General features: G+C 40.4%; 1 protein-coding gene and 1 pseudogene across 2 annotated transcripts in view; one reads left to right on the top strand and one right to left on the bottom strand.

Moving 5' to 3' along the window:
* Positions 1-24,860, top strand: part of LOC135195515 (ubiquitin-like modifier-activating enzyme 1) — a 139,275-nt pseudogene that overhangs the window by 1,222 nt on the left and 113,193 nt on the right.
* The window catches only part of LOC135195034 (dymeclin-like), a 64,020-nt gene continuing 40,698 nt past the window's right edge, over positions 1,539-24,860 (bottom strand). For both annotated transcript variants that reach the window (XM_064221354.1, XM_064221363.1), the window contains exons 9-12: positions 13,241-13,354; positions 12,858-13,052; positions 10,974-11,222; positions 1,539-10,415 (exon numbers count right to left, since the gene is read on the bottom strand). In XM_064221354.1, coding sequence (XP_064077424.1) covers positions 10,215-10,415; positions 10,974-11,222; positions 12,858-13,052; positions 13,241-13,354 — 759 coding nt within the window. In that variant the 3' untranslated portion in view covers positions 1,539-10,214. The remainder of the gene's footprint in view (positions 10,416-10,973; positions 11,223-12,857; positions 13,053-13,240; positions 13,355-24,860) is intronic.

Here is a 24,860-nt window from a genome sequence, read left to right as displayed (position 1 = left end):
CCATAACAAAAACAGGATCTGTCAGTAATGAGACTGAAAATCAGTTACTAGTTGGAAATTTAGGCTAACCCTGTTGCTTTGGAACCCAGGCCATTTGGAAAGTTCTTACTTGTAAACCAACACTGGAAATGAAGTGCAGATGTAAAAAATGACTTTTGATGTGATAATTTTAACATTAAATTTACGTATTCTGCAATGCGTAGTAAACCTATTATTTATCCTCTGTGCCTATCAGTAAAATGACATTAGGGGAACACTTTTTTTTCTTTTTTTTTTTTTTTTTTTTTTTTTTTTTTTTTTTTTTTTTTTTGGGGGGGGGGGTTGGTATTAAAAAGTAGTGAAATATACTGCTATCAGAATCTAACCTAACCTAGGCCACTGTCTCCCAACTGACTTTGGGTACTGTGACCTACATGGTTTAGAGCACCATGTATAATAGAGCGAAAATTAGTGATATCCCTTGCCTTACATATAATTCTGCTTTCAGAATGGTGGGGGAGAGTGATTATTTGCACCCCTAGATCCCCTTCAGTTAATTCACCTTGCTTATTTGCCATCATCTTCATTGATATCCTCAGTTCAACATAATGCATTAAAATAATCTTTCAAATTCCAGTGTCATGTAGAAATCCATGGATTGTGGTTGTGTAGTTCAAATTTATTGCTGCTTTGACCATGTTAACGGTGATGGTTTGTTTCAGTTTAGACAGATGGGAGTTAGCAGACCATTTCTTAGTATAATTAACGAGTAGCTAAAACGAGAGCATTTACATTAATGTATAATCTCTGATGTCCCCCAAGGTGGTGCTCTTGTCCCCTTCCATATAATATTATGTGCATCTGTTATGTGGTCTGCCCTCAAACACATGCCTATTGATTAAGCAGATGATGACTCACTCTTTGAACACTGCCTATCTCCTGAGTATGGACCTGTGCTTTTGCTATTTATTCCCATTATAATTAGGATGATTAGGGTTAATCTTACATTGCACTAAAACTCAGCATACTGAGAACATCTCTCAATGCTTTTAGAGACCTGTCTATCTTGAGGGATGTTTTGATTCTTTTATTCTTCCTCATTGCCTTTTAAGTGATCACTAATGCTAGTCAGATGTATCTGCATTGTTTATCACACTTGAAGGGGTGTTAGCTTCTCTGTAGTCTTCAGCCTTCAAACAAAACCAGGATTATGTTGACATTCTTCTAGTAGGTACTTTGAGGTGTCACTTGGCATTTGCTAAATTCTATTGGTGATACATCACTCCTAAACATTTTGATGAATTCCATTTATGACTGATTGTTGCAGGGGTTCATGAAGTATCAACAAGAGAGAATATGAATTTTCATCTTTGTTCATCTCTTACTTTCTCATCTGTGTTGAGATGTGGCTTCACAGTATTACTATTTAGTTACTGTGAATGCAGCCAGTCCATTAGGTTACAGTGTTGTACTGTAAAAAGCACAGTATGTACGTACATAATTACAGATTGCATTGTAGAATGTTGCATGAATAAGGAAGGATAATTTGGCACAGCACATTTTAATTTTTAAATGATTTTAATATCAATTATACAAAGTTTTGACAAATCTGTGGTACAATATATACATGCTGCCTCTTAATACTAATAGTACATTTTTCTATGCCATCAAAACAGATCTATAAATTAAAATACAGAAAATTAACTGCACTGTATGTTTTGCACTACCATTCTTATAAAATCACATAATCAAAAATAGACTTAGATGTAAAAGTTTGATATATCATCACTTGTATTTTTGCATACCTAAAGAAGACATTAAACAAATGTAAATCCAAGTCACTGTTTTAGAGATTTTAAAAGTAACTATACCTTGCTCATGGCAATAAGTTACGAAAGTATTGTAGGTAACTTTCCATATGGCAAGTAAATCCGTTCTTCAAAAGACTACTGCATCATGCCTGCTGTTGAAATGGGTATACGTACTGTGTTAATACTATTAGATATGATAACATTGAATTTTTACTCACCCTTAACCAGGGAAGTTTATTTGAATGTTTGCTTAATTTTGAAAATGTAGCATTATTATTTATAAAATGCATGAAAACTTCGTGGCATTCCTACACACTTATCCTTAAAAATTTAGATACATGACACACAATTACTATACTATAGGATTAGTATGTATAAAGTTTATTAGGAAAACTGGGAGATCAGCAAAGTAAATAGTTGTGAGCACTAGGTTACTATATATATGAATTTATAAAAGCCATTTGTTTATATATATCTCTCAAATTAGGGAAAACATTAAAAGCACATTGATTTACATAATTTGTCAGATAATTATTTTCAGCTTATTTAATTATTACCTTTTCAAGAATGGTGGTCAAATATAATTAAAATTTGATGAGGACACAGTTTGAGCCAGGGCTATGAGAGGTAATTAATTTAACTTCATAGCCTGGTTAACCCACTCAGAAATAGTAATGGGGAAAACTTATTACATTTTATTTTTTCTTAATGTTACTGATATGATATAATGAACAGTATTGTTACTGGTTCATTTAGCCAAGTTGTTTATCTAATCATTAATGATGTATCAAATTGCTCTAATGATATGGTTCTAATTTTTATCCTAGACACTATTAACTATGCTCAATCAGGCTACTAGTTTTGCCCAAAGTGAAAGTGAAGATTTTTTGTGCTACAGTATTAGAAAAACATTTTGCCCTGAATATGCATTAGTGATTAGCCATACATAGAGTATAATCTATAATAGTAAAGATCATGAAACTGGTTGAGTCACCAGAGAAACCATTTGCAAACTGAAGACAGTAATCAACAAAGTAGTATGTCATAAGACTACCAGTCCACTAAACATATTAGCCATCAGTTAGCTTTTCCTAATGTATTGCTGTATTGTTAATTTTATCATTTAAATATCTCTACTTTGTTGACACAAATTGTAAATCTTATTTAAAGGGTTTACAATACTTTGCAGTGTTCTGGAACCTTAGGGGCAAAAATTAGTTATGTATTTTCAAAGTACCTAACCAAGCAGATATGACAGGAATTAAAAAAAAAAATGAAGTAATAATGCCTTTAATGAGCTACTGTATTAGGTTGGTTTATGGTTCCTTCCTTTGTGCATTAATAGCCTGAAGCAAACCAAAAATATACCACGAGAATAAAACAAAAAATACTTTAGAGATGTAAAACCCAAACAAGTGAGCAGTTAAAAAAAAAGAGAAGCCCAACACATCAAATTAAAGGTAATCATTAGTTATCATCACTCATAGAATGGGGCTTAGGCAACAAAATTCTTGAAAATGTATAGTATCCTCAGTCATGAGTGGTTTGCAAACAGATTGTCAGTTTATTTAACTGAAAGCTTCCTGGTTCCTTGACAAGGCATAGCAAGTAAAGGTTCTCTAAAACAGTCATCTGGATGGGAAAGAATAATCGCACTGATAACTAGCATGCTAAAGTGTAGCTCTGGGTGTCATGAAATAACTAAGTCTTCTTTTACATTTAAATATAAACAAAAAACAGCAGTTGTTCTTTAACTAGGTTTAATCTACTTTGATCAATACATTTCACAACTCTTCACTTACACTAAATCAATCTAGAAATCTTTCTATCCTATGATAGGGGTTTTGTATTTTCATCTATATATACATGTGCAGTCTTTATTGTCAACATGCGAAATACATAGTGAATCTCAAAATACATACTCAAATTACATAGCAGCAATACATGTACTGTACATACATATTCCTACTTCCACTTCCATGGCAACATGAAACTCCTGAACCAAAGCTTATTTTATTTACATTACTGTAATAAAAAGAAAACCAAACTTACTACAAAAATGACTACAAAACTTGGTTGTGCTTCAAGCAATATTTTTTTTATATAAAATCACAATAAAAAGACCAGTAACCAATTATTTGAGGAAAAGTATTTAAAAATATAATTACTACCCACAACTTTGTTAAAAATATACAGTAAGAAATATGAGTAATTGTAAAAATGTCAAGATTGGCTGCTTTCAATGACTTGCAGATACTACTTTACCTATAGTAAGTGGTAAGTTATCATATTTATATTACCAGGTAGCTGCAAATTAAGTAGCTATCAAAAAATTATTTCTTTATTTATCCTAGAATTGAACTTTACCAAATCGTACGGTACATAATGAGAGTACGAATTATTTACATATAGTAAATTTCAATATAGAGCTAAAAGTTGTATGGGTAATGTATTTTGGAATATTTATCCTATATGTATTTTGATGTAATCTGGCTCATGTTATTACTTCTATGTACACAGGATCATCGCTCAAATGGTCACATATGTGGCTTTTGTTTATAAAATGTGACCTGTCAATCAGTGTAAAGAAAAGACCAGTTGAGAGTGTTTGCAGAAAAATGCAGACTGTTCTATTTATAGATGAAGGTAAAAATACAAGGTTGTAGGTAAGGACCGTCAGGATGGGTAAAGCGAATTTAAGGTTAGGACAAGTTCAAAGGAGACATGGGATATTATCTAAGATCTTACAAAGAAATACGTATATAGTACGTGAAGGAAATACTACTGTAACCTAAAACAAAGTAAAATGTAAGATGATTATTTTCAAACAAAATAGGATAAATAAAACATAGGGTAGCTTTTTCATAAATAATATATGCAAAAGTTATACAAGGTATAAAATGAAAAGGAATATTGGATGATTTATACTTGTAACAAGCACTGTACATATGAGACAAGAATATAAATATAAAGTGATGTAATTACAAACTACTCAGCATGCCATTAAAGAAATAATATTTATGTATAGTATATATCTTGTGGTAACGAAGTATGTAGCATATGATAAAGAACTTGGAAATTATAAAATTATAATATCAGTGGTGACTTAAGTGCAACAATTAGTACTAATACTGAGGAAAAAAGGCTCAAACAGTAAATACGTAGTTGGAAAGTCCATTTCCTTTTGACGATGACTTGTGAACTCAGACATGTTTCCAATCAATAGTAACATCAACCTACCTCATCATAATTTTTAAACATGCCAAAAGTTGTAAGACAATATTATAACAAATATTTCTTTAGTAATAGAAATTGACAATATTATAACATATTTCTTTAGTAATAGAAATTGACAAACTACGTATAGAAGTGTTGGCAACATAATACTCATCCCTTGTTCCTTCAAGAAAAGAAAATCTTGATTGTCAAAAAAGGAAGTGACAAATTCGTAGCATTACACAAGAACCAACTCACAGGGGTGGGAAACCACACAAGACAAAATAAAAAGTTACAAGAAAATATCAAAATCAAATTTGGGAAATAACCATAGTATGACATCATTCTTCTGTAGTTTAGTGTCCCAAAAAACAAAAAGAAGGAAAATTCATGTTAGATTGAGGGTATCTTAAATTTCCATCCACCCAACAAGTGAGTATGTACAGGTTGTAGCAAAATGAAAGTTGATGGGACATTCCTTTTCATCATAAAATGTGTATCAGTTGATTATGTTTTTCCATTTCTCTCTTAGTCGTTAGGGGGATAAATAACGTAAATTTCATTGTACTGTTGCATTGTTCTACAGTCTCATTGGAGTCAGTCTAAAGTATCTTTATTTATTACTAAAATTTTAAAATCTTTTGATGTAAAGTTGAATGTGATGGTGATAACTGATCATTTGAAAGTGTGGTTAAAATTCTGTATTGAAATAAAACTGAAATAAATCTATTTAATTTCAGAATCAGTTCCCATTTGAAAGCAAATGTCCAGTTTGATTTTTTCTTCAATAAACTATTTGCCTTTTGTAACCTATTAGCTTGTTGATTGTCAAAGCTTTGCATTCTGTAGTTTTACATTTCACTGGCAACACAATCTTACTTATTCTGAGAGCTAGTGATGGTGGGAATTGGGGAGCCTCGTAGGTCTACTCTTAAGAGTCATCAGTAGCCATTGCCTGATTTTCCCTGGTCTTATCTTTGGCACTAATCATGTGTGGTTGTTTTTGCTCTTTAGGGGTTCATGCCTAATAAAATGAGCTTTCCCTTGCTATGTGACTCAATAATGATGGTTTAAAAAAAAGTTTAACCAAAATACATTACTGAAATTTAAAATTTTAAGATTGCGTAGTCCTCATAAAATTAACTCGTTATACTTTCCCTTTGAAAAGGTGACTCAAATTATATTGTTTTTGAACAATTTAAATTTTAGAAAATTTTTGAAGCACTTTTATTTTTAGAATCTTTAACTCGGATCATTGTTGTTGTCATATGTGAAATTAGTACATAGTTCTGTCCATTGTTGTATTGTGCACTTTGTAATTCTTACATGTCATTATATAGTATATGTATAGGCAACACGTATTATACGTATATTTACACATTACCTGGACATTCATAATTTTTCTTAGGTCATTTCTATGCGAATTAGGTAGTTTCCTGATTGTTGTGTGTGTGTGTGTGTGTGTGTGTGTGTGGGGGGGGGGGGGGGGGGTGAGTATCCATTGAAACAAGTGCTCAAATATTAAATGGTTCATAGTATCCTTATATGGTACAATACATGAGCTTATTTTTCATCAAAAGTATAATTTTTAGTGTGCTTCAATATCAATGTTATCTCAAACACATGATGCCCATGATTTTAAGTATAATAGTGAACGATATAAAAACAATTCCATGGGACCATTATCGTTAATTCATAGGCATAGTGGCAAGCTACCACTGTTTAACATTTATGCTCCCCCATCCATTTTTATTAATGTCAGTTAGTACTATTGCTCTTATGAACATTTCCTCATGCTGATGCCCTTAGGTTTTACATTACAACTGTTTTGAGATAGAGTTTTTTAATTAAATGGCAACCCATAGGAAATTTAGGTAGAGAAAGAAAAGCTCTAGCTTCAGAGAAGCAATTAATCTTCTTTAGAGAAATTACCAAGTTCAGAATATGTACTATTAACTTGTCTCTTACTGAAGGAAAATCCTCAACTTTGAAGATAGGAGGGATACGTCTACATTGACTCAAGAGGCATGACTAAAGGTTTTTGGTGCAGGTGATGAAGTTCATCCCAATATTTTATTCTTAGGAGAGAGGTGCAACTATACTTAGCAGCAGAGGAGATTAAAGAGGAAGGGATACAAGTCATAACCTCGGTGGAAACAGAATATTCTTAAGTCATGAATGTCATGTTCTAGTACAGTAGCAAAGTCTTGACCTGGCCTCAAATTTACTCACACAGCTTTAAATGTCATGTAACAAGAATTTCAAGAATTTAGGGTAAAGGGAAGGGACTAGGTTGCTGACAGGATTTTGTACACAAAATGACATGTTATTAGAGGTACAAAACCAAATAAAACCGATTTCATTGCACTAGTTTGATCATTTTTCCATACTGGTAATCAGCCGACACAGTAAACCATCTCATTCCTTAAGGGACATGGAACATAGGACAGAATTAGGCGAGTAGTTTCATTGGAATATGGGATAAAAATAATAATGTAGAGATCAGGATGAAAATTTGTGAATAACAACAGTTCCCATGGGAATGGAACCAAGATCACTGGTAGGAGTAGCGGAGTAGCGCGCACAAAAAAAAAAAGGGGGGGGGGTTCTTTACCTCACACATCAGTATTGAAGGAAACTTTATCATTTTTATTCCCCTGCTATGTCAGCAAGATGCCACCCTTGATAATATAGCTATTGGCCAGTAAATTACTCTCATTAAATGTCAATCATAACAGTGTAGTGTTGTGTCATTACTTCCCTTGTTTCCTTCCTCTTTTTCTCAAGAAAAAGTGTACGCTTCAACAGTCTACATTTTGGGAAGCAATGAAGAATTATGTGATTTATGTAACTGATATATAAAACATAATCTAGCAAATAAAACCAATAATAAATGCTGCCTCGAGTACATTTTCATTGGAAGGTAATAGACTGTTAACAGTTCCAAAGTACAGTAAACATTCAGCAATTTTTAAATGACAATAGTACCCTTCCTCTTCAGATCAGTCTTCCTAATAGCACGATTTCAACAACCAAAAATGACGGGCAATAAAAGTATTAAATTATTAAAATATTGATGTGGTTCAGTATATAAATTATGCAGTTACAAATAGCCCCTTACAAACCATTAGAACAGATACAACATTTTTTCTACAACAGATTCACATAACCATAATTAGTAACATTGGACATGGAAAATTACAAACTCTCTAAATTTTTTTTTAAGAGTTGTCAACTATGTCATATGGTAATTTTTTTAATGTACTATTAAGCTTCAACAACCAAAAGTTTCCAAATCAAAACCATTATGGGTTGTGGGGAGCTGCTACATACCACTAGTAAAAGTGAGCCAAGAGGGCCACTACTTAGGAGCACCCTAAAGGGTATTGTTACAGGAAAAACATTGATTTATTGAAAGTAGTCAGAAGTAAAGTGAAATCTGCTTCATCTGATTTTATATGATTCAGCTCAGGTCTTTCATCTTTGCCCAAAAAAGAAATCTTACAGATAGTAGTGGACTTCAGTTTGAAAAGAAATTCTGGAAAAATGTTTAAGCACACCAAACACTGGTCTTGTAGCATTTCTATGAAACAAACTAAGTTCTCTACAAATGCTTTGTATTAAAAATATGGTTGTTACTTCTACAATATTCAAAAATATACTGAAATTTTGTTCATCCTGAGAATTAATTTGACACCGAAGTACCAATAGTAGTAGGCCCAACAGAACATACAAGATGTATTTACTGGTTCAAGAGGGTAAAATTTCAAGTATGCCAAAATTCCAAATATGTCAACATTATGTAAATTATGTACAAAGTAACCAACAACAACTACATCAATTATACATGAAGTAGAAATCTACTGCTACTTTTAAATTATAGCAGTGATTATTAATCTTGCACCCTTACATAAACAAATGTAGAATCTTGAATATGAGATTGAAGATAATACTACAGGCAAAACACTCAGAACAAATAAAAGTAGAAGCCGTAGTTTTAAAATGTGAGAAGACATGTAAATATAGTTGAAAAAAAATGAAAAACCTCTTACTGTGGACAGAAAAAATCATTAGCTTTGCTGTTAGAAACCTAATAACTAAGCATATTAATTAACAAAGCATATTAATTAACAGTCACTCAAAGTAAGGCTATCATAACTACGTACTGTACTTCAAATGGGTTCATAAATAGTTCCTAAACATATCAGTGACTCAAAGCTGACATCCTAATGTGCTGCATAGCATTAAATTATGTAGCACAATTGACCCCTCACTAGCTTGCTGAAGAACAGTACCTTTAATGTAAAAAAAATAAATAAATAAAAAAAAAAAAGCATTTTAAGCAAAATTATTCCATTATTTAGGTTAACTGTTATTCTCAAGTGTTGATGGACAATTAAAATATAGAATTAACAATTACTGCTAATCCTATACTATTATTATACAGTATTACAATCATTTCCCATTCCTAGATACACTTAATCCATTTTTGTCAAAACTTCACATGCTGAACTGTATAAAAGATGTGAAAGATAATTATGAAGAAATAGTTTCTTACAATTCTCAACAATTCAATAGCATTTAAGTGGTATAGTAATAGATAAAGAGAAATTACAAGTAGAATACTAATGAATGGGAAGTGCAGGCATTTATGATGTTAACAATGCTAGTTGCGCACTCCCATTGTTTCAAAACTTTTTGAAACAAACTGTAAATATCTGAGTTCTGTAACCGATTTGCTTAGTTCATATGGGAAATGATAAATGAGGGGTGCTTCAGCTGTAAGTTCTTACCACAATACAAGGATTTGCCAAAAATGCTGTTGATATAAATATAAAATATAAAGTACGTATGTAAATTATTTTATCAATGTTTGGCCTAAATAGCAGCAATGTCTATGGTAAATTAAAACCTATGGCTAATCTGGGAATAATCATTTTTTCTTTTTTACCTTACAAAGCACGATGTATACAGATTATATAATACAAATAAAATTTTGTAAAAAAAACTATTTGCAATAATAAAATACAAATATATTATTAAATAACATACAGAAAAATCAGACTTAAAGTCCTGCAAAATGTATTTCAGACCTTGAATCTCTCTGTAAAATCTACTTTTATTAATGAAAATGTTTATAAATTAAAATATATAATCTTATCATTATCACAACAACACAGACTAACCAAGGTGATGGTATCACTCTTATTAACCATCTGGTTGAGAAGGATCAAAGATACATATAGATTCCGGGTTCCAATACAACCCAGAGCTCTGGTACACTAGTGTCCAAACGTACGGAATAAAAAATTCCTCGGGTTCATTTTCCTCAACATATTTAAACTTCAGTTCCGGGAACTTTTTAAGGCGGTCTTTTGGAAGGTGAAGTACTCCCTGCTGAATAACCTCCTGTGAAAAAAAAATGTTTGAAAACAAACAATAAAAAAGTAAAAACATTTGTGAGTGTTTACGTACTTGCATTAATGTTCAGGAAATCTATGAAAAAAATAAATGCTATGCAGTATTTACATAGACAATTTTGAAATGCTATAAAGTAATAATGTATACCATTATTTTGAAATACTATACAGTAACAATGAACAGCAAAATCTTTCTATTACTACCAATGTAATGTAGGGCTATGTTCTCGATACAACATAAAACTAATGCAACATTCCTACACCACCAAAAAACTATTAATGAGAACATTATACAATTTTATTATTATACCCTAATAGAAAGTGTTACCTAATGCCATTACTGGAGGAGAGTGAACAAATGGAAAGTAATTGCCAAGGAAGAAATCAATTTCATGTAAGATGAAAAGAGTATACAAAAATAAAGGAAAACAGAAGCAGGAAGAGAGTTCCAAAAGTGTTGATATACTGTGAGAGGGGGAGTCTTAACTAATGCAGGTTTTACCCTGAAAACAATGATCTCTAAAACAAATAGTATACTATTACATACCTGTACATCCTGAACCCCTGGATCTCTCTTTGTAGTCTCTAAACGGCCCATCAAATATGAGAGAACAACATCTATGTTCTGAGTGACATCTTGAAAATTGGGATGCGTTGAGAAAGGTATAAACAAGTGCCTTTTGTATAGCAGCGTGTATACCAGGTTATGATTATGCGACAACTGGTGAGTCAAGACAGAGTTTAATATTTCTAGCACCATCCTCAGCACCTCCTCCAATACACTCACATCACTGAGCTATAATAAAAGAAAGGAAATATTTATAAATACTTATCATAACTGTAACCCTCATTCAAGTACCAATACATACTGTGTTCGCAGCAGGTACACAAAAATAAATATGCAGCAAGTGCTTGGAATGTATGAAACCACTAAGTGACAAGAAAATTACCTAGTGCGACTGATTTCTTTTTTACAGGTACAGTGCTAATGTAATGATTTGCTAAACTGTATGAGACACTTGCCAATTACAACTTTTCACATGATTTTATCTTTTAACGGAAATAATGTGGTTTAACTCTATTTATACCAAACAGATTTGTTTCCGTAAAGAAATCAACTACTGTACCTTCCTCATGCAACTTTGAAATGTCCAATTACTACTGGATATTCTTGGTCTCCGTGATCACATGATCTCAATAACAATGTTCAAAACCAAGCTCATAAAATCAGTTACCATACTGATATAAAAAAAATAACTTTCTACAGTTAAGCAAGATTTCATTTGGATTTTAAATCATGAGATAAAAAATTGACGTTACAAGATAGGGAAATTTTTCCCGTTTTAACTATTGAAAAATTAAATATGTATTGAATATTGAAAGGATCTTGCCATAAATTCATATTGGATTTATTCTTTACAGATATTGTGACTCAAAAGTTCCATACAGATATATTTTGCCTGTGGTGGGTACATGACATGCATGAGGGAAAATTTCAACTATTTAAGAAAATAGTTGAAATGGGCAAAAATTCATTTTTATTTATTAAAAGTGAAAACGTTGAGGTTTATGTAATAAAGTGTACACTTTATTCATCCATACACATCTTTAGACTGCAATTCTGCAGAAATAACTTGGTTATATTTATATATATATAAAAAACTGCAAAATGTAAAATGTCTTAAATATGAAACTGTATCACTGTAGAACAAGAATTTTAGTAAAATAAAAACATCAAGAAAAAGGTTAAAGGCTACATGAGTGAAATTTACTATGATTCTATTTCAGATAAAATAATCAGTAACATATCAATGCAAATATTGTTGAAGTAAAGTAACTGTTTGCATATACTAACACACTAATAGTCAGTGGCAAAGCCAGATCTCACAGATTCCTTGCTTACAATCTTTGATTGGTTTTGTTTGTTTGTATGGTGTTTTTACTTTGTATGGTGTTTTTACGTTGCATGGAACCAGTGATTATTCAGCAACGGGACCAACAGCTTTACGTGACTTCCGAACCACGTCGAGAGTGAACTTCTATCACCAGAAATACACATCTCTGACCCCTCGATGGCATGGTCGAGAATCAAACTCGCGGCCACCGAGGTGGCAGGTAAAGACCATACCAACCAAGCCACTGAGGCGGCTTATTGGTTTTAAACGGTTACCAGCTAGCGCTTGGAAATATCCTACTATTGTTAAGACCGAAGGTTTGTTCCGCATATGAACAAAAGTGATTCTCTTACATTTGAGGCCAGACAAGAAATTAGACCAAGCTGCTAGACCACTACATACCTGTATGTATGTGGTTTTAACACTACCAGACAACTACAATTCCAGCTTGCCTACTTCAATCCATAGTTATGGGCAATTTTAGACAATGGTTGTAGTATTTATCTACGTACAATAAAAACAAAAGTTTTACTTACTGCATCTGGAATATCATTTTCGGAGTCTTCGTACATATAATCAGCTTGCCGAAGTGACTCGCAAAGTCGTGCATGTCTCTTTGCTAGAGTCTCAAATAGACTTACCAACCGCTGAGACACGTACGGATGTAATGAACGGAACTGACTTGACATGTTTGCAAGCGCTGCTAAACAATTTGTGTGCAAATATTTATCCTGTAAAGATATAGTGCATCATTAAAGTAAAATGGGAATGAAAATACGTACAATATACAATGTATGTTTAACAAATACTATAATTACCCATAAGGGTTGGCCAGGCAAAAGCAGTGACCAGATTCTTTGCCTTACTAGTTAAAACAATAAAAAAAATCTTGCACTCTAGAAGGGTATTCAGTACTTACTCTCATTTTGGTCATGTTGTAGGTAATGGTTCTAATTACAACCAGGATAAGAAGGCCACCAAGAGATATATCACTTATGAGACGTTCAGTATACCAAGTGATGTTTTTGAGGGGCTGAAAATACACATAAATTTCAGAAAATGTAAATTCATAGACATTTTTTGTACAGCTACATATTTCCCAACAATGTACAATGAATGCATGTAATGGAACAAAAATTTAATTCAAGAAACCTAATACATGCAGACAGTTCGTTCTAGAAAATGTAGTATTATTTACAAAAAAAAAAAAAAAAATAGAAATAATGTTTCAGCAAAAGCTTTTATATAGTATTACTGTTTTACTAACAATTAAGCAGAAAAGCAAAGCTTCCAAAACTATTATTGGCACAGGGATACCAGCATTGTTCTTGGAATGAGGATAAGCAATCCTTGATAATGTAAGTTGCAGAATATATTTATGCTGCCAATCAGCAAAGTTGATATGTACTCAATTCTTGTAAGAGGCTTCTTCCAGGCTGCTTTGACCACATTCCCTTCACTAGATGATACAACAGAAAATTGTAACAATTGACTTGAGTATGGTGGTGTAGCTCTGTCCACTGATAACCATGGAAGAAAAGCTAAGCGTATTTTTCCAGCTACTGGATACTGCATTTCTCAGCATCTTCCTTGTATAATTTATTATCTTCACACTGCACTCCAGCCATAATTCTTATTTCGTAGTCATACCTCATCTAAATTTAATACATTTTTTCTTTTTCTTAATATAATACTTTCAGAAACAGTCCAGTAATCTTTTCACTTCATTCAGACTTATTATTATTTTTAATCCATGGCAACAGAAATGTTGACCTCTTCCCCAGGTCTGCACAATAAAAATCAATCACTTTGGACAGTATATCCTGAGAGTTGGTGATACCTTCTAGTTGGGAACTTTTGCTGGTTTTATGGGAACTGGTTGTTCGACCTGTGAATTGTGCTCAATTTAATGCTTAGACTTTTTCTTCTTGCCGTAGCTTCCGTAAAGTGATTTAGCAAGCTCATCTTTTTTGGGAATGTGACCCACTTGGAGAACTGGTATCTCCTTTCTCCAGGATTCTGTTGTGCAGACAATCTTGCATTAACTGTTTCAGGTTTAAATATGACAATTTGTCGAAAATTGCATTTTTCCTAACTATACAAACCTGAGGCCCTTTAACAATAGGAAGGTAACTAGCGGCAGCTGGGACGGTCGTAAGCTTCGAACAAGGGGAGAACTGTAGTTAACTGCTTGTCCGATCGTGCGCGCGCCCGAGAGGTGAAGAATCACTTTTGCTTTAGGCCCATGCAAAAAGTTGCAGAGTGAGGGGTGGCATGAGGTGGGACTACTATATGTAAAGGACCTCAGGTTTGTATAGTTAGGAAAAATGCAATTTTCGACAAATTGTCATTTGTTCCGATACGTAATACAAACCCTCGGTCCTTTAACAATAGGAAGACTCACTTCTTGGTGGGAGGAATCTGAGTCTTTTTGGTGAACAGACTGGTGTTTGTCCAACCCTGGAGTGCCTCCCTGGTCGTAAGAGCAAGGGAGGGATCCAAACCTCTGTCCGATTGATCGGGGTGTGCACCGCAGGATCAATGGTCAGACCTCTGGGCCAAGTACTAAGAGAGAGGCAAGCGTATCTCTTCGTACCAGCAAGCAAGAACTTGTTCCTGTTTGCAAGAGACAATCATAAAATGATGGGTTTGTCTCAAATTGGCATCCACTTCCTCCCCCTTGTTGGAGGAAGTGGTGGATATTTACTCCTATCCCTACTGAAAGGGATAGGATGGTGCTCTATTGAGTAGCTCACCTGCATCTCGTCCTTACCCAGCAGGGTGACGACCGTGTCACTCTACCCAGAGGTAGAGGGAAGAAAAAGATGGGAAGAGGAGCCAGTCACACTCTCATTCCTCATCCATTCTTACGGTCACACCAGGACTCGATGCTGTTCAGCCTGCGAGGGTCTGGGTTAACTACACAACGTGTTGAGCAACCACCACGGTTCCCAAGGAAAAAGATCCAAGGAACTGTGGGCAATATCCCGAAGGTAGAAGGAGGTGCATGCGGTCCGGTTGGACCAGGCGCCTGCCTTCATTACCTGCGCCACGGAGAAGTTCTTGCGGAACGCGAGAGAATGATGAAGAGGCGTCCACACTCATCCTGGGTGTCGAGTTTCTTCAGACAGCTCCGTCGCGCCTTCACAGGACAAAGCAGCATAGCCTTCGTATCGGAGGCGGTGAAGTCCATTAGGGAGGGTATTGTGAAGGACTCGAACCAATCGTCAGTTACCGAAGGGTTCTGAGTCTTCGCTACGAAGATCGGTACGAAATCGAGCGTCACAAATCCCCATCCCTTTGTGCTTGACTTCTCAAGAGAAGTCATGCAGTTACCTAAGACGAAAAGAAGGGGATAGTCGTATGACCTATCCCTCTTCTCGACTTTGGTTATGTACAGTACTCATACTGACAAGCTATTAAGACGAAGTAATGATTGCTCTGGAACAACCGAACTAAGTCCACAGCATAGTTCGTAACTGACTCGGGCGCTCTGACAGCTGCCGACTGACTGGTTCGAATCAGTAGAGGCAAGTTGTCCAAGATCATCCGGGTAAGTCACGTGACCTTCGCCCTTTAAAGAGTTATGCTGAGACACCAAACAAATAAAATATTTGTTAGTCACCGATGCCGGACGGCGCGGCGATGATTCTCTTAATGCATAAGCTCAAAAGGCGAAAGTCAATTGCCTTCAAAAGACCGAGGTCCCTGATGGCAAGAAAATCTCATAGACGTTGAATCTCAGCTTAAGGAGAAACAACACTATGTGACGTTGAAGACGAAGGTAGGCAATGAATGCAACCTACGTCTTCCAGCTGAATCGAGAGAAGGAATCTCAAGATTCTAAACCTGTGCTTACAAATGACTGAAAACGCTAACCGCCATTTCATTGCTGTCCGGTGTGCAGTGAAAGCGGGCGTTCTTCAGTAATGAAACACAGGGGGAGAGCCGCCTGAAGAACTGCTTCTCATGGGCTGAACGTTTGGAAGTAGAGCTGGCAGGTGTGGGAGTAGGCGATGTCTTTCAATACATCTGCTAATCCGGGGTGAACAATGAACAATTGCACACCTCCGAGTACAAGATATTTTGAGGACAAACTCAGATTCCGCAAAAATCATTCGCATTATCGAGATACGATGCAGCAAGAGACTATTACAGAATTCTGTTACCGTGCGGTAAACAGAAAGATGAGAGTCGAATAGATATCTCTGTTTAAATTCTCGCAATACCGAAGACGATGAATACTAGCGTCACAGCAGTAGATGGTCATTCATGTATGCGAGAATCCCCGTTAATCAGAGACTTAAGTCCGTGATTGTTGGGCAGAGATACGGTTGGTATTCAATCAAAGCAGGTGAGAAAGACATAACCAACCGTCCATCTCAAAGCGGCAGCTGGTACTGAAATGCCTCGGGCAATTCAATACGCAGTAGCTGTCGCTGACTCGTCATCCTGAGTTGCCAAGTAATCCTTTCCACGAAGGAATGCCTTCGGCTAGAACCACCGAGCCATAAACAAAAAGGATATGCTCGAAGCAATTATATTTATGCGAAACGAATTTCGGTTAAATATAAAAGCTTAAATGGTGTTGTTGTGACAACACCATAAGTATATAAAATTGAAACTGGAAACTCCTGGGAGGTTGCAGGCAACCCGAGTTGCAGTTCAATTAGAATACTTTTCGTCTAAGTCGCAATCCGTAGAATAACCAGGATATGCGCCTACCCCTCGGACCATTCAACTGCTTAGCAGAATCATGTCACGAGGTTAATATACGTAGTATATTTGTAGGATTCTGAACAACGATCTCCATCCTAAATTCTTTCCTTCAAGAAAACAAAATAAGGATTGGAGATCGACCACCTTCGGTCTCTATCAAAGAGAGTGAAGAAGTCTTCCTCGAAGGAAAGCTTCAATGGTGAACAGAATACTAAGACGATAGTTCAAGCCAAAATGACAATTTGTCGAAAATTGCATTTTTCCTAACTATACAAACCTGAGGTCCTTTAACAATAGGAAGTAGCTAGCGGCAGCTGGAACGGTCGTAAGCTTCGAACAAGGGGAGAACGGTAGTTAACTGCTTGTCCGACAGTCGCGCGCCGCGCGACTGGGAGGTAAACAAATCACTTTTGCTTTTGGCCCATGCAAAATACGCAGAGTGAGGGGTGGCATGAGGAGGGACTATATGTAAAGGACCTCAGGTTTGTATAGTTAGGAAAAATGCAATTTTCGACAAATTGTCATTTGTTCCGATACGTAATACAAACCATCGGTCCTTTAACAATAGGAAGACTCACTTCTTGGTGGGAGGAATCTGAGTCTTTTGATGAACAGACTGGTGTTCGTCCATCCCTGGAATGCCTCCCTGGTCGTAAGAGCGAGGGAGGGATCCAAGCCTCTGTCCGATTGATCGGGGTGTGCACCGCAGGATCAATGGTCAGACCTCTGGGCCGAGTACTAAGAGAGAGGCAAGCGTATCTCTTCGTACCAGCAAGCAAGAACTTGTTCCTGTTTGCAAGAGGCAACATAAAGTATGGGTTGTCTCAAGCTGGCATCCACTTCCTCCCCCTTGTTGGAGGAAGTGGTGGATATACGCTCCTATCCCTAGTGAAAGGGATAGGATGGGGCTCTGTTGAGTAGCTCACCTGCATCTTGTCCTTAGTCCAGCAGGGTGACGACCGTGTCCCTCTAACCACAGGTAGAGGGGGAAGAAAAAGATGGGAAGAGGAGCCAGTCACACTCTCATTCACTCATCCATTCTTACGGTCACACCAGGACTCGATGCTGTTCAGCCTGCGAGGGTCTGGGTTCGCTACACAACGTGTTGAGCAGCCACCACGGGTCCCAAGGAAAAAGATCCAAGGACCTGTGGGCAATATCCCGAAGGTAGAAGAAGGGCATGTGGTCTGGTTGGACCAGACCCCTGCCTTCAGTACCTGCACCACGAGAAGTTCTTGCGGACAAGGCAGCATCTCCTTCGCATCGAAGGCGGTGAAGTCCATTAGGGAGGGGATTGTGAACGACTCGAACCAATCGTCAGGGACCGAAGGGTTCTGAGTCTTCGCTACGAAGTTCGGTACGAAATCGAGCGTCACGGATCCCCATCCCCTGGATGCTTGACTTCGCAGGAGAAGTCATGCAGTTCCTCAGAGGAAAAGAAGGAAATAGTCGCATGACCTATCCCTCTTCTCTACTTCGGTGATGTCCAGTACCCATACTGGTCTGTCCGTTTGCCACGAAGTCTCTCGCATCCTCCTATCCCCATGCAGCGAAGTTCTCGGTAGTGGATAGGACACCGACACTCCATGGTGGGTGTAGATGGTATAGGTACTGTGACAAGCTATTAAACCGAAGTAATGATTGCTCTGTAACAACCGAACTAAGTCAACAGCATAGTTCGTAACTGACTCGGGCGCTCTGACAGCTGCCGACTGACTGCGTTCGGTAGGAGGCAAGTTGTCAAAGCATCCGAGTAAGTCACGTGACCTTCGCCTTTAAAGGGTTATGCCGAGAGACCAAACAAATAATGTATTTGTTTGTCACCAATGCCGGACAGCGAGGTGATGATTCTCTTAAGGCATGTGCCCAACAGGCGAAAGTCAATTACCTTCTAGAGACCAAGGTCCCTGAAGGTAAAACATCTCATGGTTGTTGAATCTCAGCTAAGGAGAAACAACACTATGTACCGTTGAAGACGAAGGTAGATATTGAATGCAACCTACGTCTTCACAGATGAATCGAGAGAAGGATTCTCAAGATTCATAACCTGTGCTTACAAATGACTGAAAACGCTAACCGCTGTTTCATTGCTGTCCGGTGAGAAGTCGTAGTTGCAATGAAAGCGGGGCATTCTTCAGTAATGAAAACACAGGGGAAAGCCGCCTGAAGAACTGCTTCTCATGGGCTGAACATTTGGAAGTAGAGCTGTCAGGTCGGAGAGTAGGCGATGTCTTCTGACACATCTTGTAATTCGGGTTGAACAATGAACAATTGTACACCTACGAATACGAGATATTTTGAAGACAAACTCAGATGTCTGCAAAATCATTCGCATTATCGCAGTGCGATGCAGCGGGAGACTTGTACAGACTTCTGTTACCGTGCAGTAAACAGAAAGATGAAAGAGTCCAAGAGATATCTCTGTTGAAAATTCTCGCAATGTCGAAGGCGATGGAATCTAGCGTCACAGCAGTAGATGGTCCTTCATTATTGCGAGAATCCCCGTTAATCAGAGACCTAAGTCCATGATTGTTGGGCAGAGATACGGTTCGGTAGTCAATCAAAGCAGGGGAGAGAGAGACATACATGACCGTGCATCTCGGAGGCCCAGCTGATACTGAGCTGCTATCAGGCAGTTCAATACGCAGTAGTTGAGCCTGAGCTCTCGCTGACGCGTCATCCTGAGTTGCCAGGTAATCTATTATTCCACGAAGGAATGCGTTCGGCTAGAACTACCGAGCATAAAAGATATGCTCGAGCAATTATATTTAGGCGAAACGAATTTCGGTAAATATAAAAGTTGAAATGGTGTTGTCGTGACAAAACCGTAAGTATATAAAATTGAAACTGAAAACTCCTGGGAGGTTGCAGGCAACCCCGAGTTGCAGTTCAATTAGAATACTTGTCTTATAAGTCGCAATCCGTAGATTAACTAGGATATGCGCCTACCCCTCGGACAATTCAACTGCTTAGTAGAATCATGTCGCGAGGTTAATATACGTAGTATATTTGTAGGATTCTGAACAACGATCTCCATCCTAAATTCTTTCCTTCAAGAAAACAAAATAAGGATTGGGGATCGACCACCTTCGATCTCTATCAAAGAGAGTGAAGGAGAAGTCTTCCTCGAAGGAAAGCTTCAATGGTGAACAGAATACTAAGACGATAGTTCAAGCCAAACTGGATATTCCCGTCCGATCTTCTCTATTCCAGGTTGGTCGCCTACTGTGAGATAGTTTCTTTCAGCAGCAGTCTTCTTCCCAATGCTAGAAATTCCAGGAATTCGAGCATAGGCGAGGTTCCCGATTATCGTGTAACATATCGGGATTCTCGTCTCGCTCACTTTGGACCGTGGTCTCGCCCAAGTGTTTGGAGATCGTAAAAAACTCGAACACTCTGAATGCGCTAGAAATTCCATAGAATTCTAAGCAGTCTGCGAAACCCCCACCGAATTCGTCAAACGATATCGGCTGGTGGTTCCTCTCGATTCCCGTAGAAATCGAGAATGGGGCAGGATTCCTCCTCAACGACCGGGGCTTACGTCGGGTAGGACCCGAAGGTCCCCCCGGTAGCGCAGTCCCGAACGTGGGATCCTACAGAGAAATCTCCGTAGGATCCCTCCCCTTTCCCTCGTAGCCGTAAGGAGAGAGGGAATGGGGGAGAAATTGGATACTCGCTCGCCTTCCCAGTGGAACTAGCAGTTGGAGAAGAGTAGGAGCAGCCATCGCCTTGCGGCGATGGCCTCTCAGAGTCTGGGAAAACGTATCGTCAGGAGAAAACGTTTTCCCGCGGAGGGTTACGAACTCTCACGGTAGGTAATGTCTGCCGCCACTGGTGAACGTCGTCTGGGTGGGGCTGATCGACACCTGACAGGAGAGAGCCGATACCGTCCTCCAACTCATTCCAGTCCTCGTCGAGGTCGAAACCTCTCAGGAGGACCGAAGGAGTATTTAAATACGGTGTCCGAAGACACGTAGAAACGCCGCTGTCAGCAGTAGAGGAGGTGGAAGTAGCTTGATCGACCGGCCAGAACTGAGAGAGCCTTCTTGTCCGGAGACGAGAGACTCTGGTTCGAGACAGAATCGGCAAGCTCCGATCGCGGCAGACCCACCGTCGGTTTGGGTTCCCTCTCGGGCCCCAAAACGACTCGAGCAGAGACGTGGGCTCTGCTGGTGGGAGCGGCAATCCTTCCGCAAGGTCATTATGCTGACGAATCAGCTTAATGACTTCTGCAAATTCCTCTGTATCTCGGGAGTAACCGCGTCTTGCGGAGTAGGACCGTCCAGTCCCTCCAACAAGAACAGATCCCGAGATACTCCTCCTTCAGAAGGAGGAACAGCGGCAGACCCCTGACGGTCGCCTCCAGCTACTTGCGCGTATGTCCTGGTCGGTCCTAGAACCATGCCTGGTCCATACGGCGTCATAGCGGGATCGCGAGCGGCGCACCTCTCGCGATCACTCATAGGTACCTCGCTCCTCCCGGTGTAGCCCGAGGAGGTTGAAGGTACAGGAGAGGCAGACCTGACGCTCCCCCCTAGCTCGCTGGCAGGACCAGCGTGCTTGGAGGGCTGCTGCTGATCGTCAATCCGCGGTGGCGATCGAGCAGCAGGCCTAGCCTTGCCGCTCGCCTGGGGCGAGAGGCTCGGCTGAGAACGTCGACGCTGATCTCTAGCGTCAGGCGAGCTGTTGCTGGTTACCGTCTCCGCCCGGTCCCGATGGGAGCGACGTCAGGTGACCTGCTAGGCTCGCTGTCGCGGTGAGACCGGCGAGCGTCCTCTCGGCGCGTCGAGCCGCTGGTACCAGCCGTGGCTGGTACCGACGGCCGCGGGGACCCCTTCCTCGCCTCAACCCGTGGCTGGTCAGCGACCGTCACGTCAACCCGAGCAGCCAGCTGGTCGCTGCGAGAGCGTCCACTGGCCTGGCGAGAGTCGTCTGCACGACACTCGCCAGTCTTCTGCTCCGCGCTTCGGTCTTGACGGCGAGCGAGCTCGGGTGTCAAGACTGGCTGGACGGTCTCCCGCGGGAGACCGTCCACTCGGTACTTCTCGCTAACGAGAAGCCGAGGCGGATCCTGGTTTAGCGGCAGAACCGCTAGAACCAGGCGAGGAAGTGCCAGCCGAAGCTGGTACTCCTCTGGTCCCCGTCTTCTTCTCCTTGGTAGAAGAAAAGACGGGCCCTGTTCCCGAGGGAGCAGGAGGACCAGCAGAAGAGCTCCCCGAATCGCCGGAGCGAGACGGGCCCTTAGAAGGTCCCGAAGGAGCCTTCTTAGGGGGGAAAACCCGGGTTACCAGCTGGTCGCTGCAAGAGCGGCCGCTGGCCTGGCAAGAGTCACCTGAGCGTCTCTCACCAGCCTTCTGCTCCGTGCCGCGTCTTGGCGCCGAGCGAACTCTGGCGCCGAAACTTGGCTGCACGGTCTCCCGAGGGAGAACGTACACTCGGGATCTCTCGCGAACGAGAGACCGAGCCGGAACCTGACATAGCGGCATCGCCGCTAGCACCAGGCGAGGAAGTACCAGAGCTAACCGATACTCCTCTGGTCCCCGTCTATCTCTTCCTTACGGAAGGGGAGACGGGCCCCGCTCCCGAAGGAGGCAGGAGGACCAGCAGAAGGACCCCCCGTCCCACCGGGGTGGGACGGGCCCTTAGAAGTTCCGAAGGAGACTTCTTAGGGGGGAAGGCAGCCTTCTTCTTCTTCGGCTTATGGGCCTTGGAAGTCGAAGGGGAAGAGGCAGCAGCAGACGATGAAGACGAAGATGACAGCTTCCTCTTCTCCTCTCCTCGTCAGCTCACGCAGGACCATCGTCAGGTCCTCCATCCAGGCGGGAGCCGGGGCTATTGCCGAAGCAACACGGCCGACTGCACCTGTCCGGAAGGACCTGGGACTGGGCGAACGCACAGGGCAAAAATATAATGAAAAGAGTACTTACATTTTTCAATTACACACTTTCGCCCAAATACATGACTCGGCGCGAGAGCGCCCGCCCTCGGCACCGAGACATAATTCAAGGGTTCAATTCATGAACAGAGAGGAAATCGCCGCATCTACGGCGATAGCTCCATGTTGGTTCATAATCAAGTAATGAAAATGAAAACAGTGTACTTACAGTTTCATTTTCAAGTCAAACAAACCATTAGTAGAAAACACAATATAAACAAAGCATACGACGATGAAGCGGGCAGAGAGCGATGACGAACACGTCCTTCACACCCGCGGCCGAAAGCAAAAGTGATTTGTTTACCTCCCAGTCGCGCGCCAAGCAGTTAACTACCGTTCTCCCCTTGTTCGAAGCTTACGACCGTTCCAGCTGCCGCTAGCTACTTTCCTATTGTTAAAGGACCGATGGTTTGTATTACGTATCGGAACAACTGGATATTCCTGTCCGTTCTTCTCTATTCCAGGTTGGTCGCCTATTGTGAGATAGTCTTCTTTCAGCAGCAGCTTCTTCCTAATGCTAGAAATTCCAGGAATTCGAGCATAGGCGAGGTTCCCGATTATCGTGTAACATATCGGGATTCTCGTCTCGCTCACTTTGGACTGTGGTCTCGCCTAAGTGTTTGGAGATCGTAAGAAACTCTAACACTCTGAATGCGCTAGAAATTCCGTAGAATTCTAAGCAGTCTGCGAAACCACCCCCCAACGAATTCGTCAAACGATATCGTCAGGTAGGACCCGAAGGTCCCCCCGGTAGCGCAGTCCCCAACGTGGAATCCTACAGAGAAATCTCTGTAGGATCCCTCCCCTTTCCCTCGTAGCCGTAAGGAGAGAGGGAATGGGGGAGGAATTGGATACTCGCTCGCCTTCCCAGTGGAACTAGCAGTTGGAGAAGAGTAGGAGCAGCCATTGCCGCAAAGAGTCTGGGAAAACGTATCGTCAGGAGAAAACGTTTTCCCCGAGGAGGGTTACGAACTCTCACTGTAGGTAAGGGTCTGCCGCCACTGTGAACGTCGTCTGGGTGGGGCTGATCGACACCTGACAGGAGAGAGCCGATACCGTCCTCCGACTCATTCCAGTCCTCGTCGAGGTCGAAACCTCTCAGGAGGACCGAAGGAGTATTTAAATACGGTGTCCGAAGACACGTAGAAACGCCGCTGTCGCAGTAGAGGAGGTGGAAGTAGCTTGATCGACCGGCCAGAACTGATGAGAGCCTTCTTGTCCGGAGACGAGAGACTCTGGTTCAAGACAGAATCGGCAAGCTCCGATCGCGGCAAACCCACCGTCGGTTTGGGTTCCCTCTCGGGCCCCAAAACGACTCGAGCAGAGACATGGGCTCTGCTGGTGGGAGCGGCGATCCTTCCCCCAGGTCGTTGTGCTGACGAATCAGTGCAATAACCTGGGCAAAGTTACTCTGAATCTCGGAAGTTACAGCGTCTTGAGGAGTAGACCATCCAGTCCCTCCAACAAGAGCAGCTCCCAAGACCCTCCTCCTTCAGAAGAAGGACACAGCAACAGATCCCTGACGGTTGCCTCCAATCACTGCGCGTACGTCCTGGCTGGTCCTAAGACCATACCTGGCACGTGCGGCGTCGTGACAGGATCGTGAGCGGCGCATCTCTCACGATCACTCCTATATACCTCGCTCTTCCTGGCGTATGCCGAGGAAGTTGAAGGTATCGGAGAGACAGAACTGACGCTACCCCCCTCCCCCCCCTGACGGTCGCCTCCAATCACTTGCACGTACGTCCTGGTTGGTCCTAAGACCATACGTGGCACGTGCGGCGTCGTGACGGGATCGTGAGCGGCGCACCTCTCACGATCACTCCTAGCTACCTCGCTCTTCCCGGTGTAGCCCGAGGAAGTTGAAGGTAGTGGAGAGACAGAC

Source organism: Macrobrachium nipponense, chromosome 20, assembly GCF_015104395.2.
Source record: "Macrobrachium nipponense isolate FS-2020 chromosome 20, ASM1510439v2, whole genome shotgun sequence".
Lineage (NCBI taxonomy): Eukaryota > Metazoa > Arthropoda > Malacostraca > Decapoda > Palaemonidae > Macrobrachium > Macrobrachium nipponense.
This window is presented reverse-complemented; position numbering and strand designations above follow the sequence as displayed.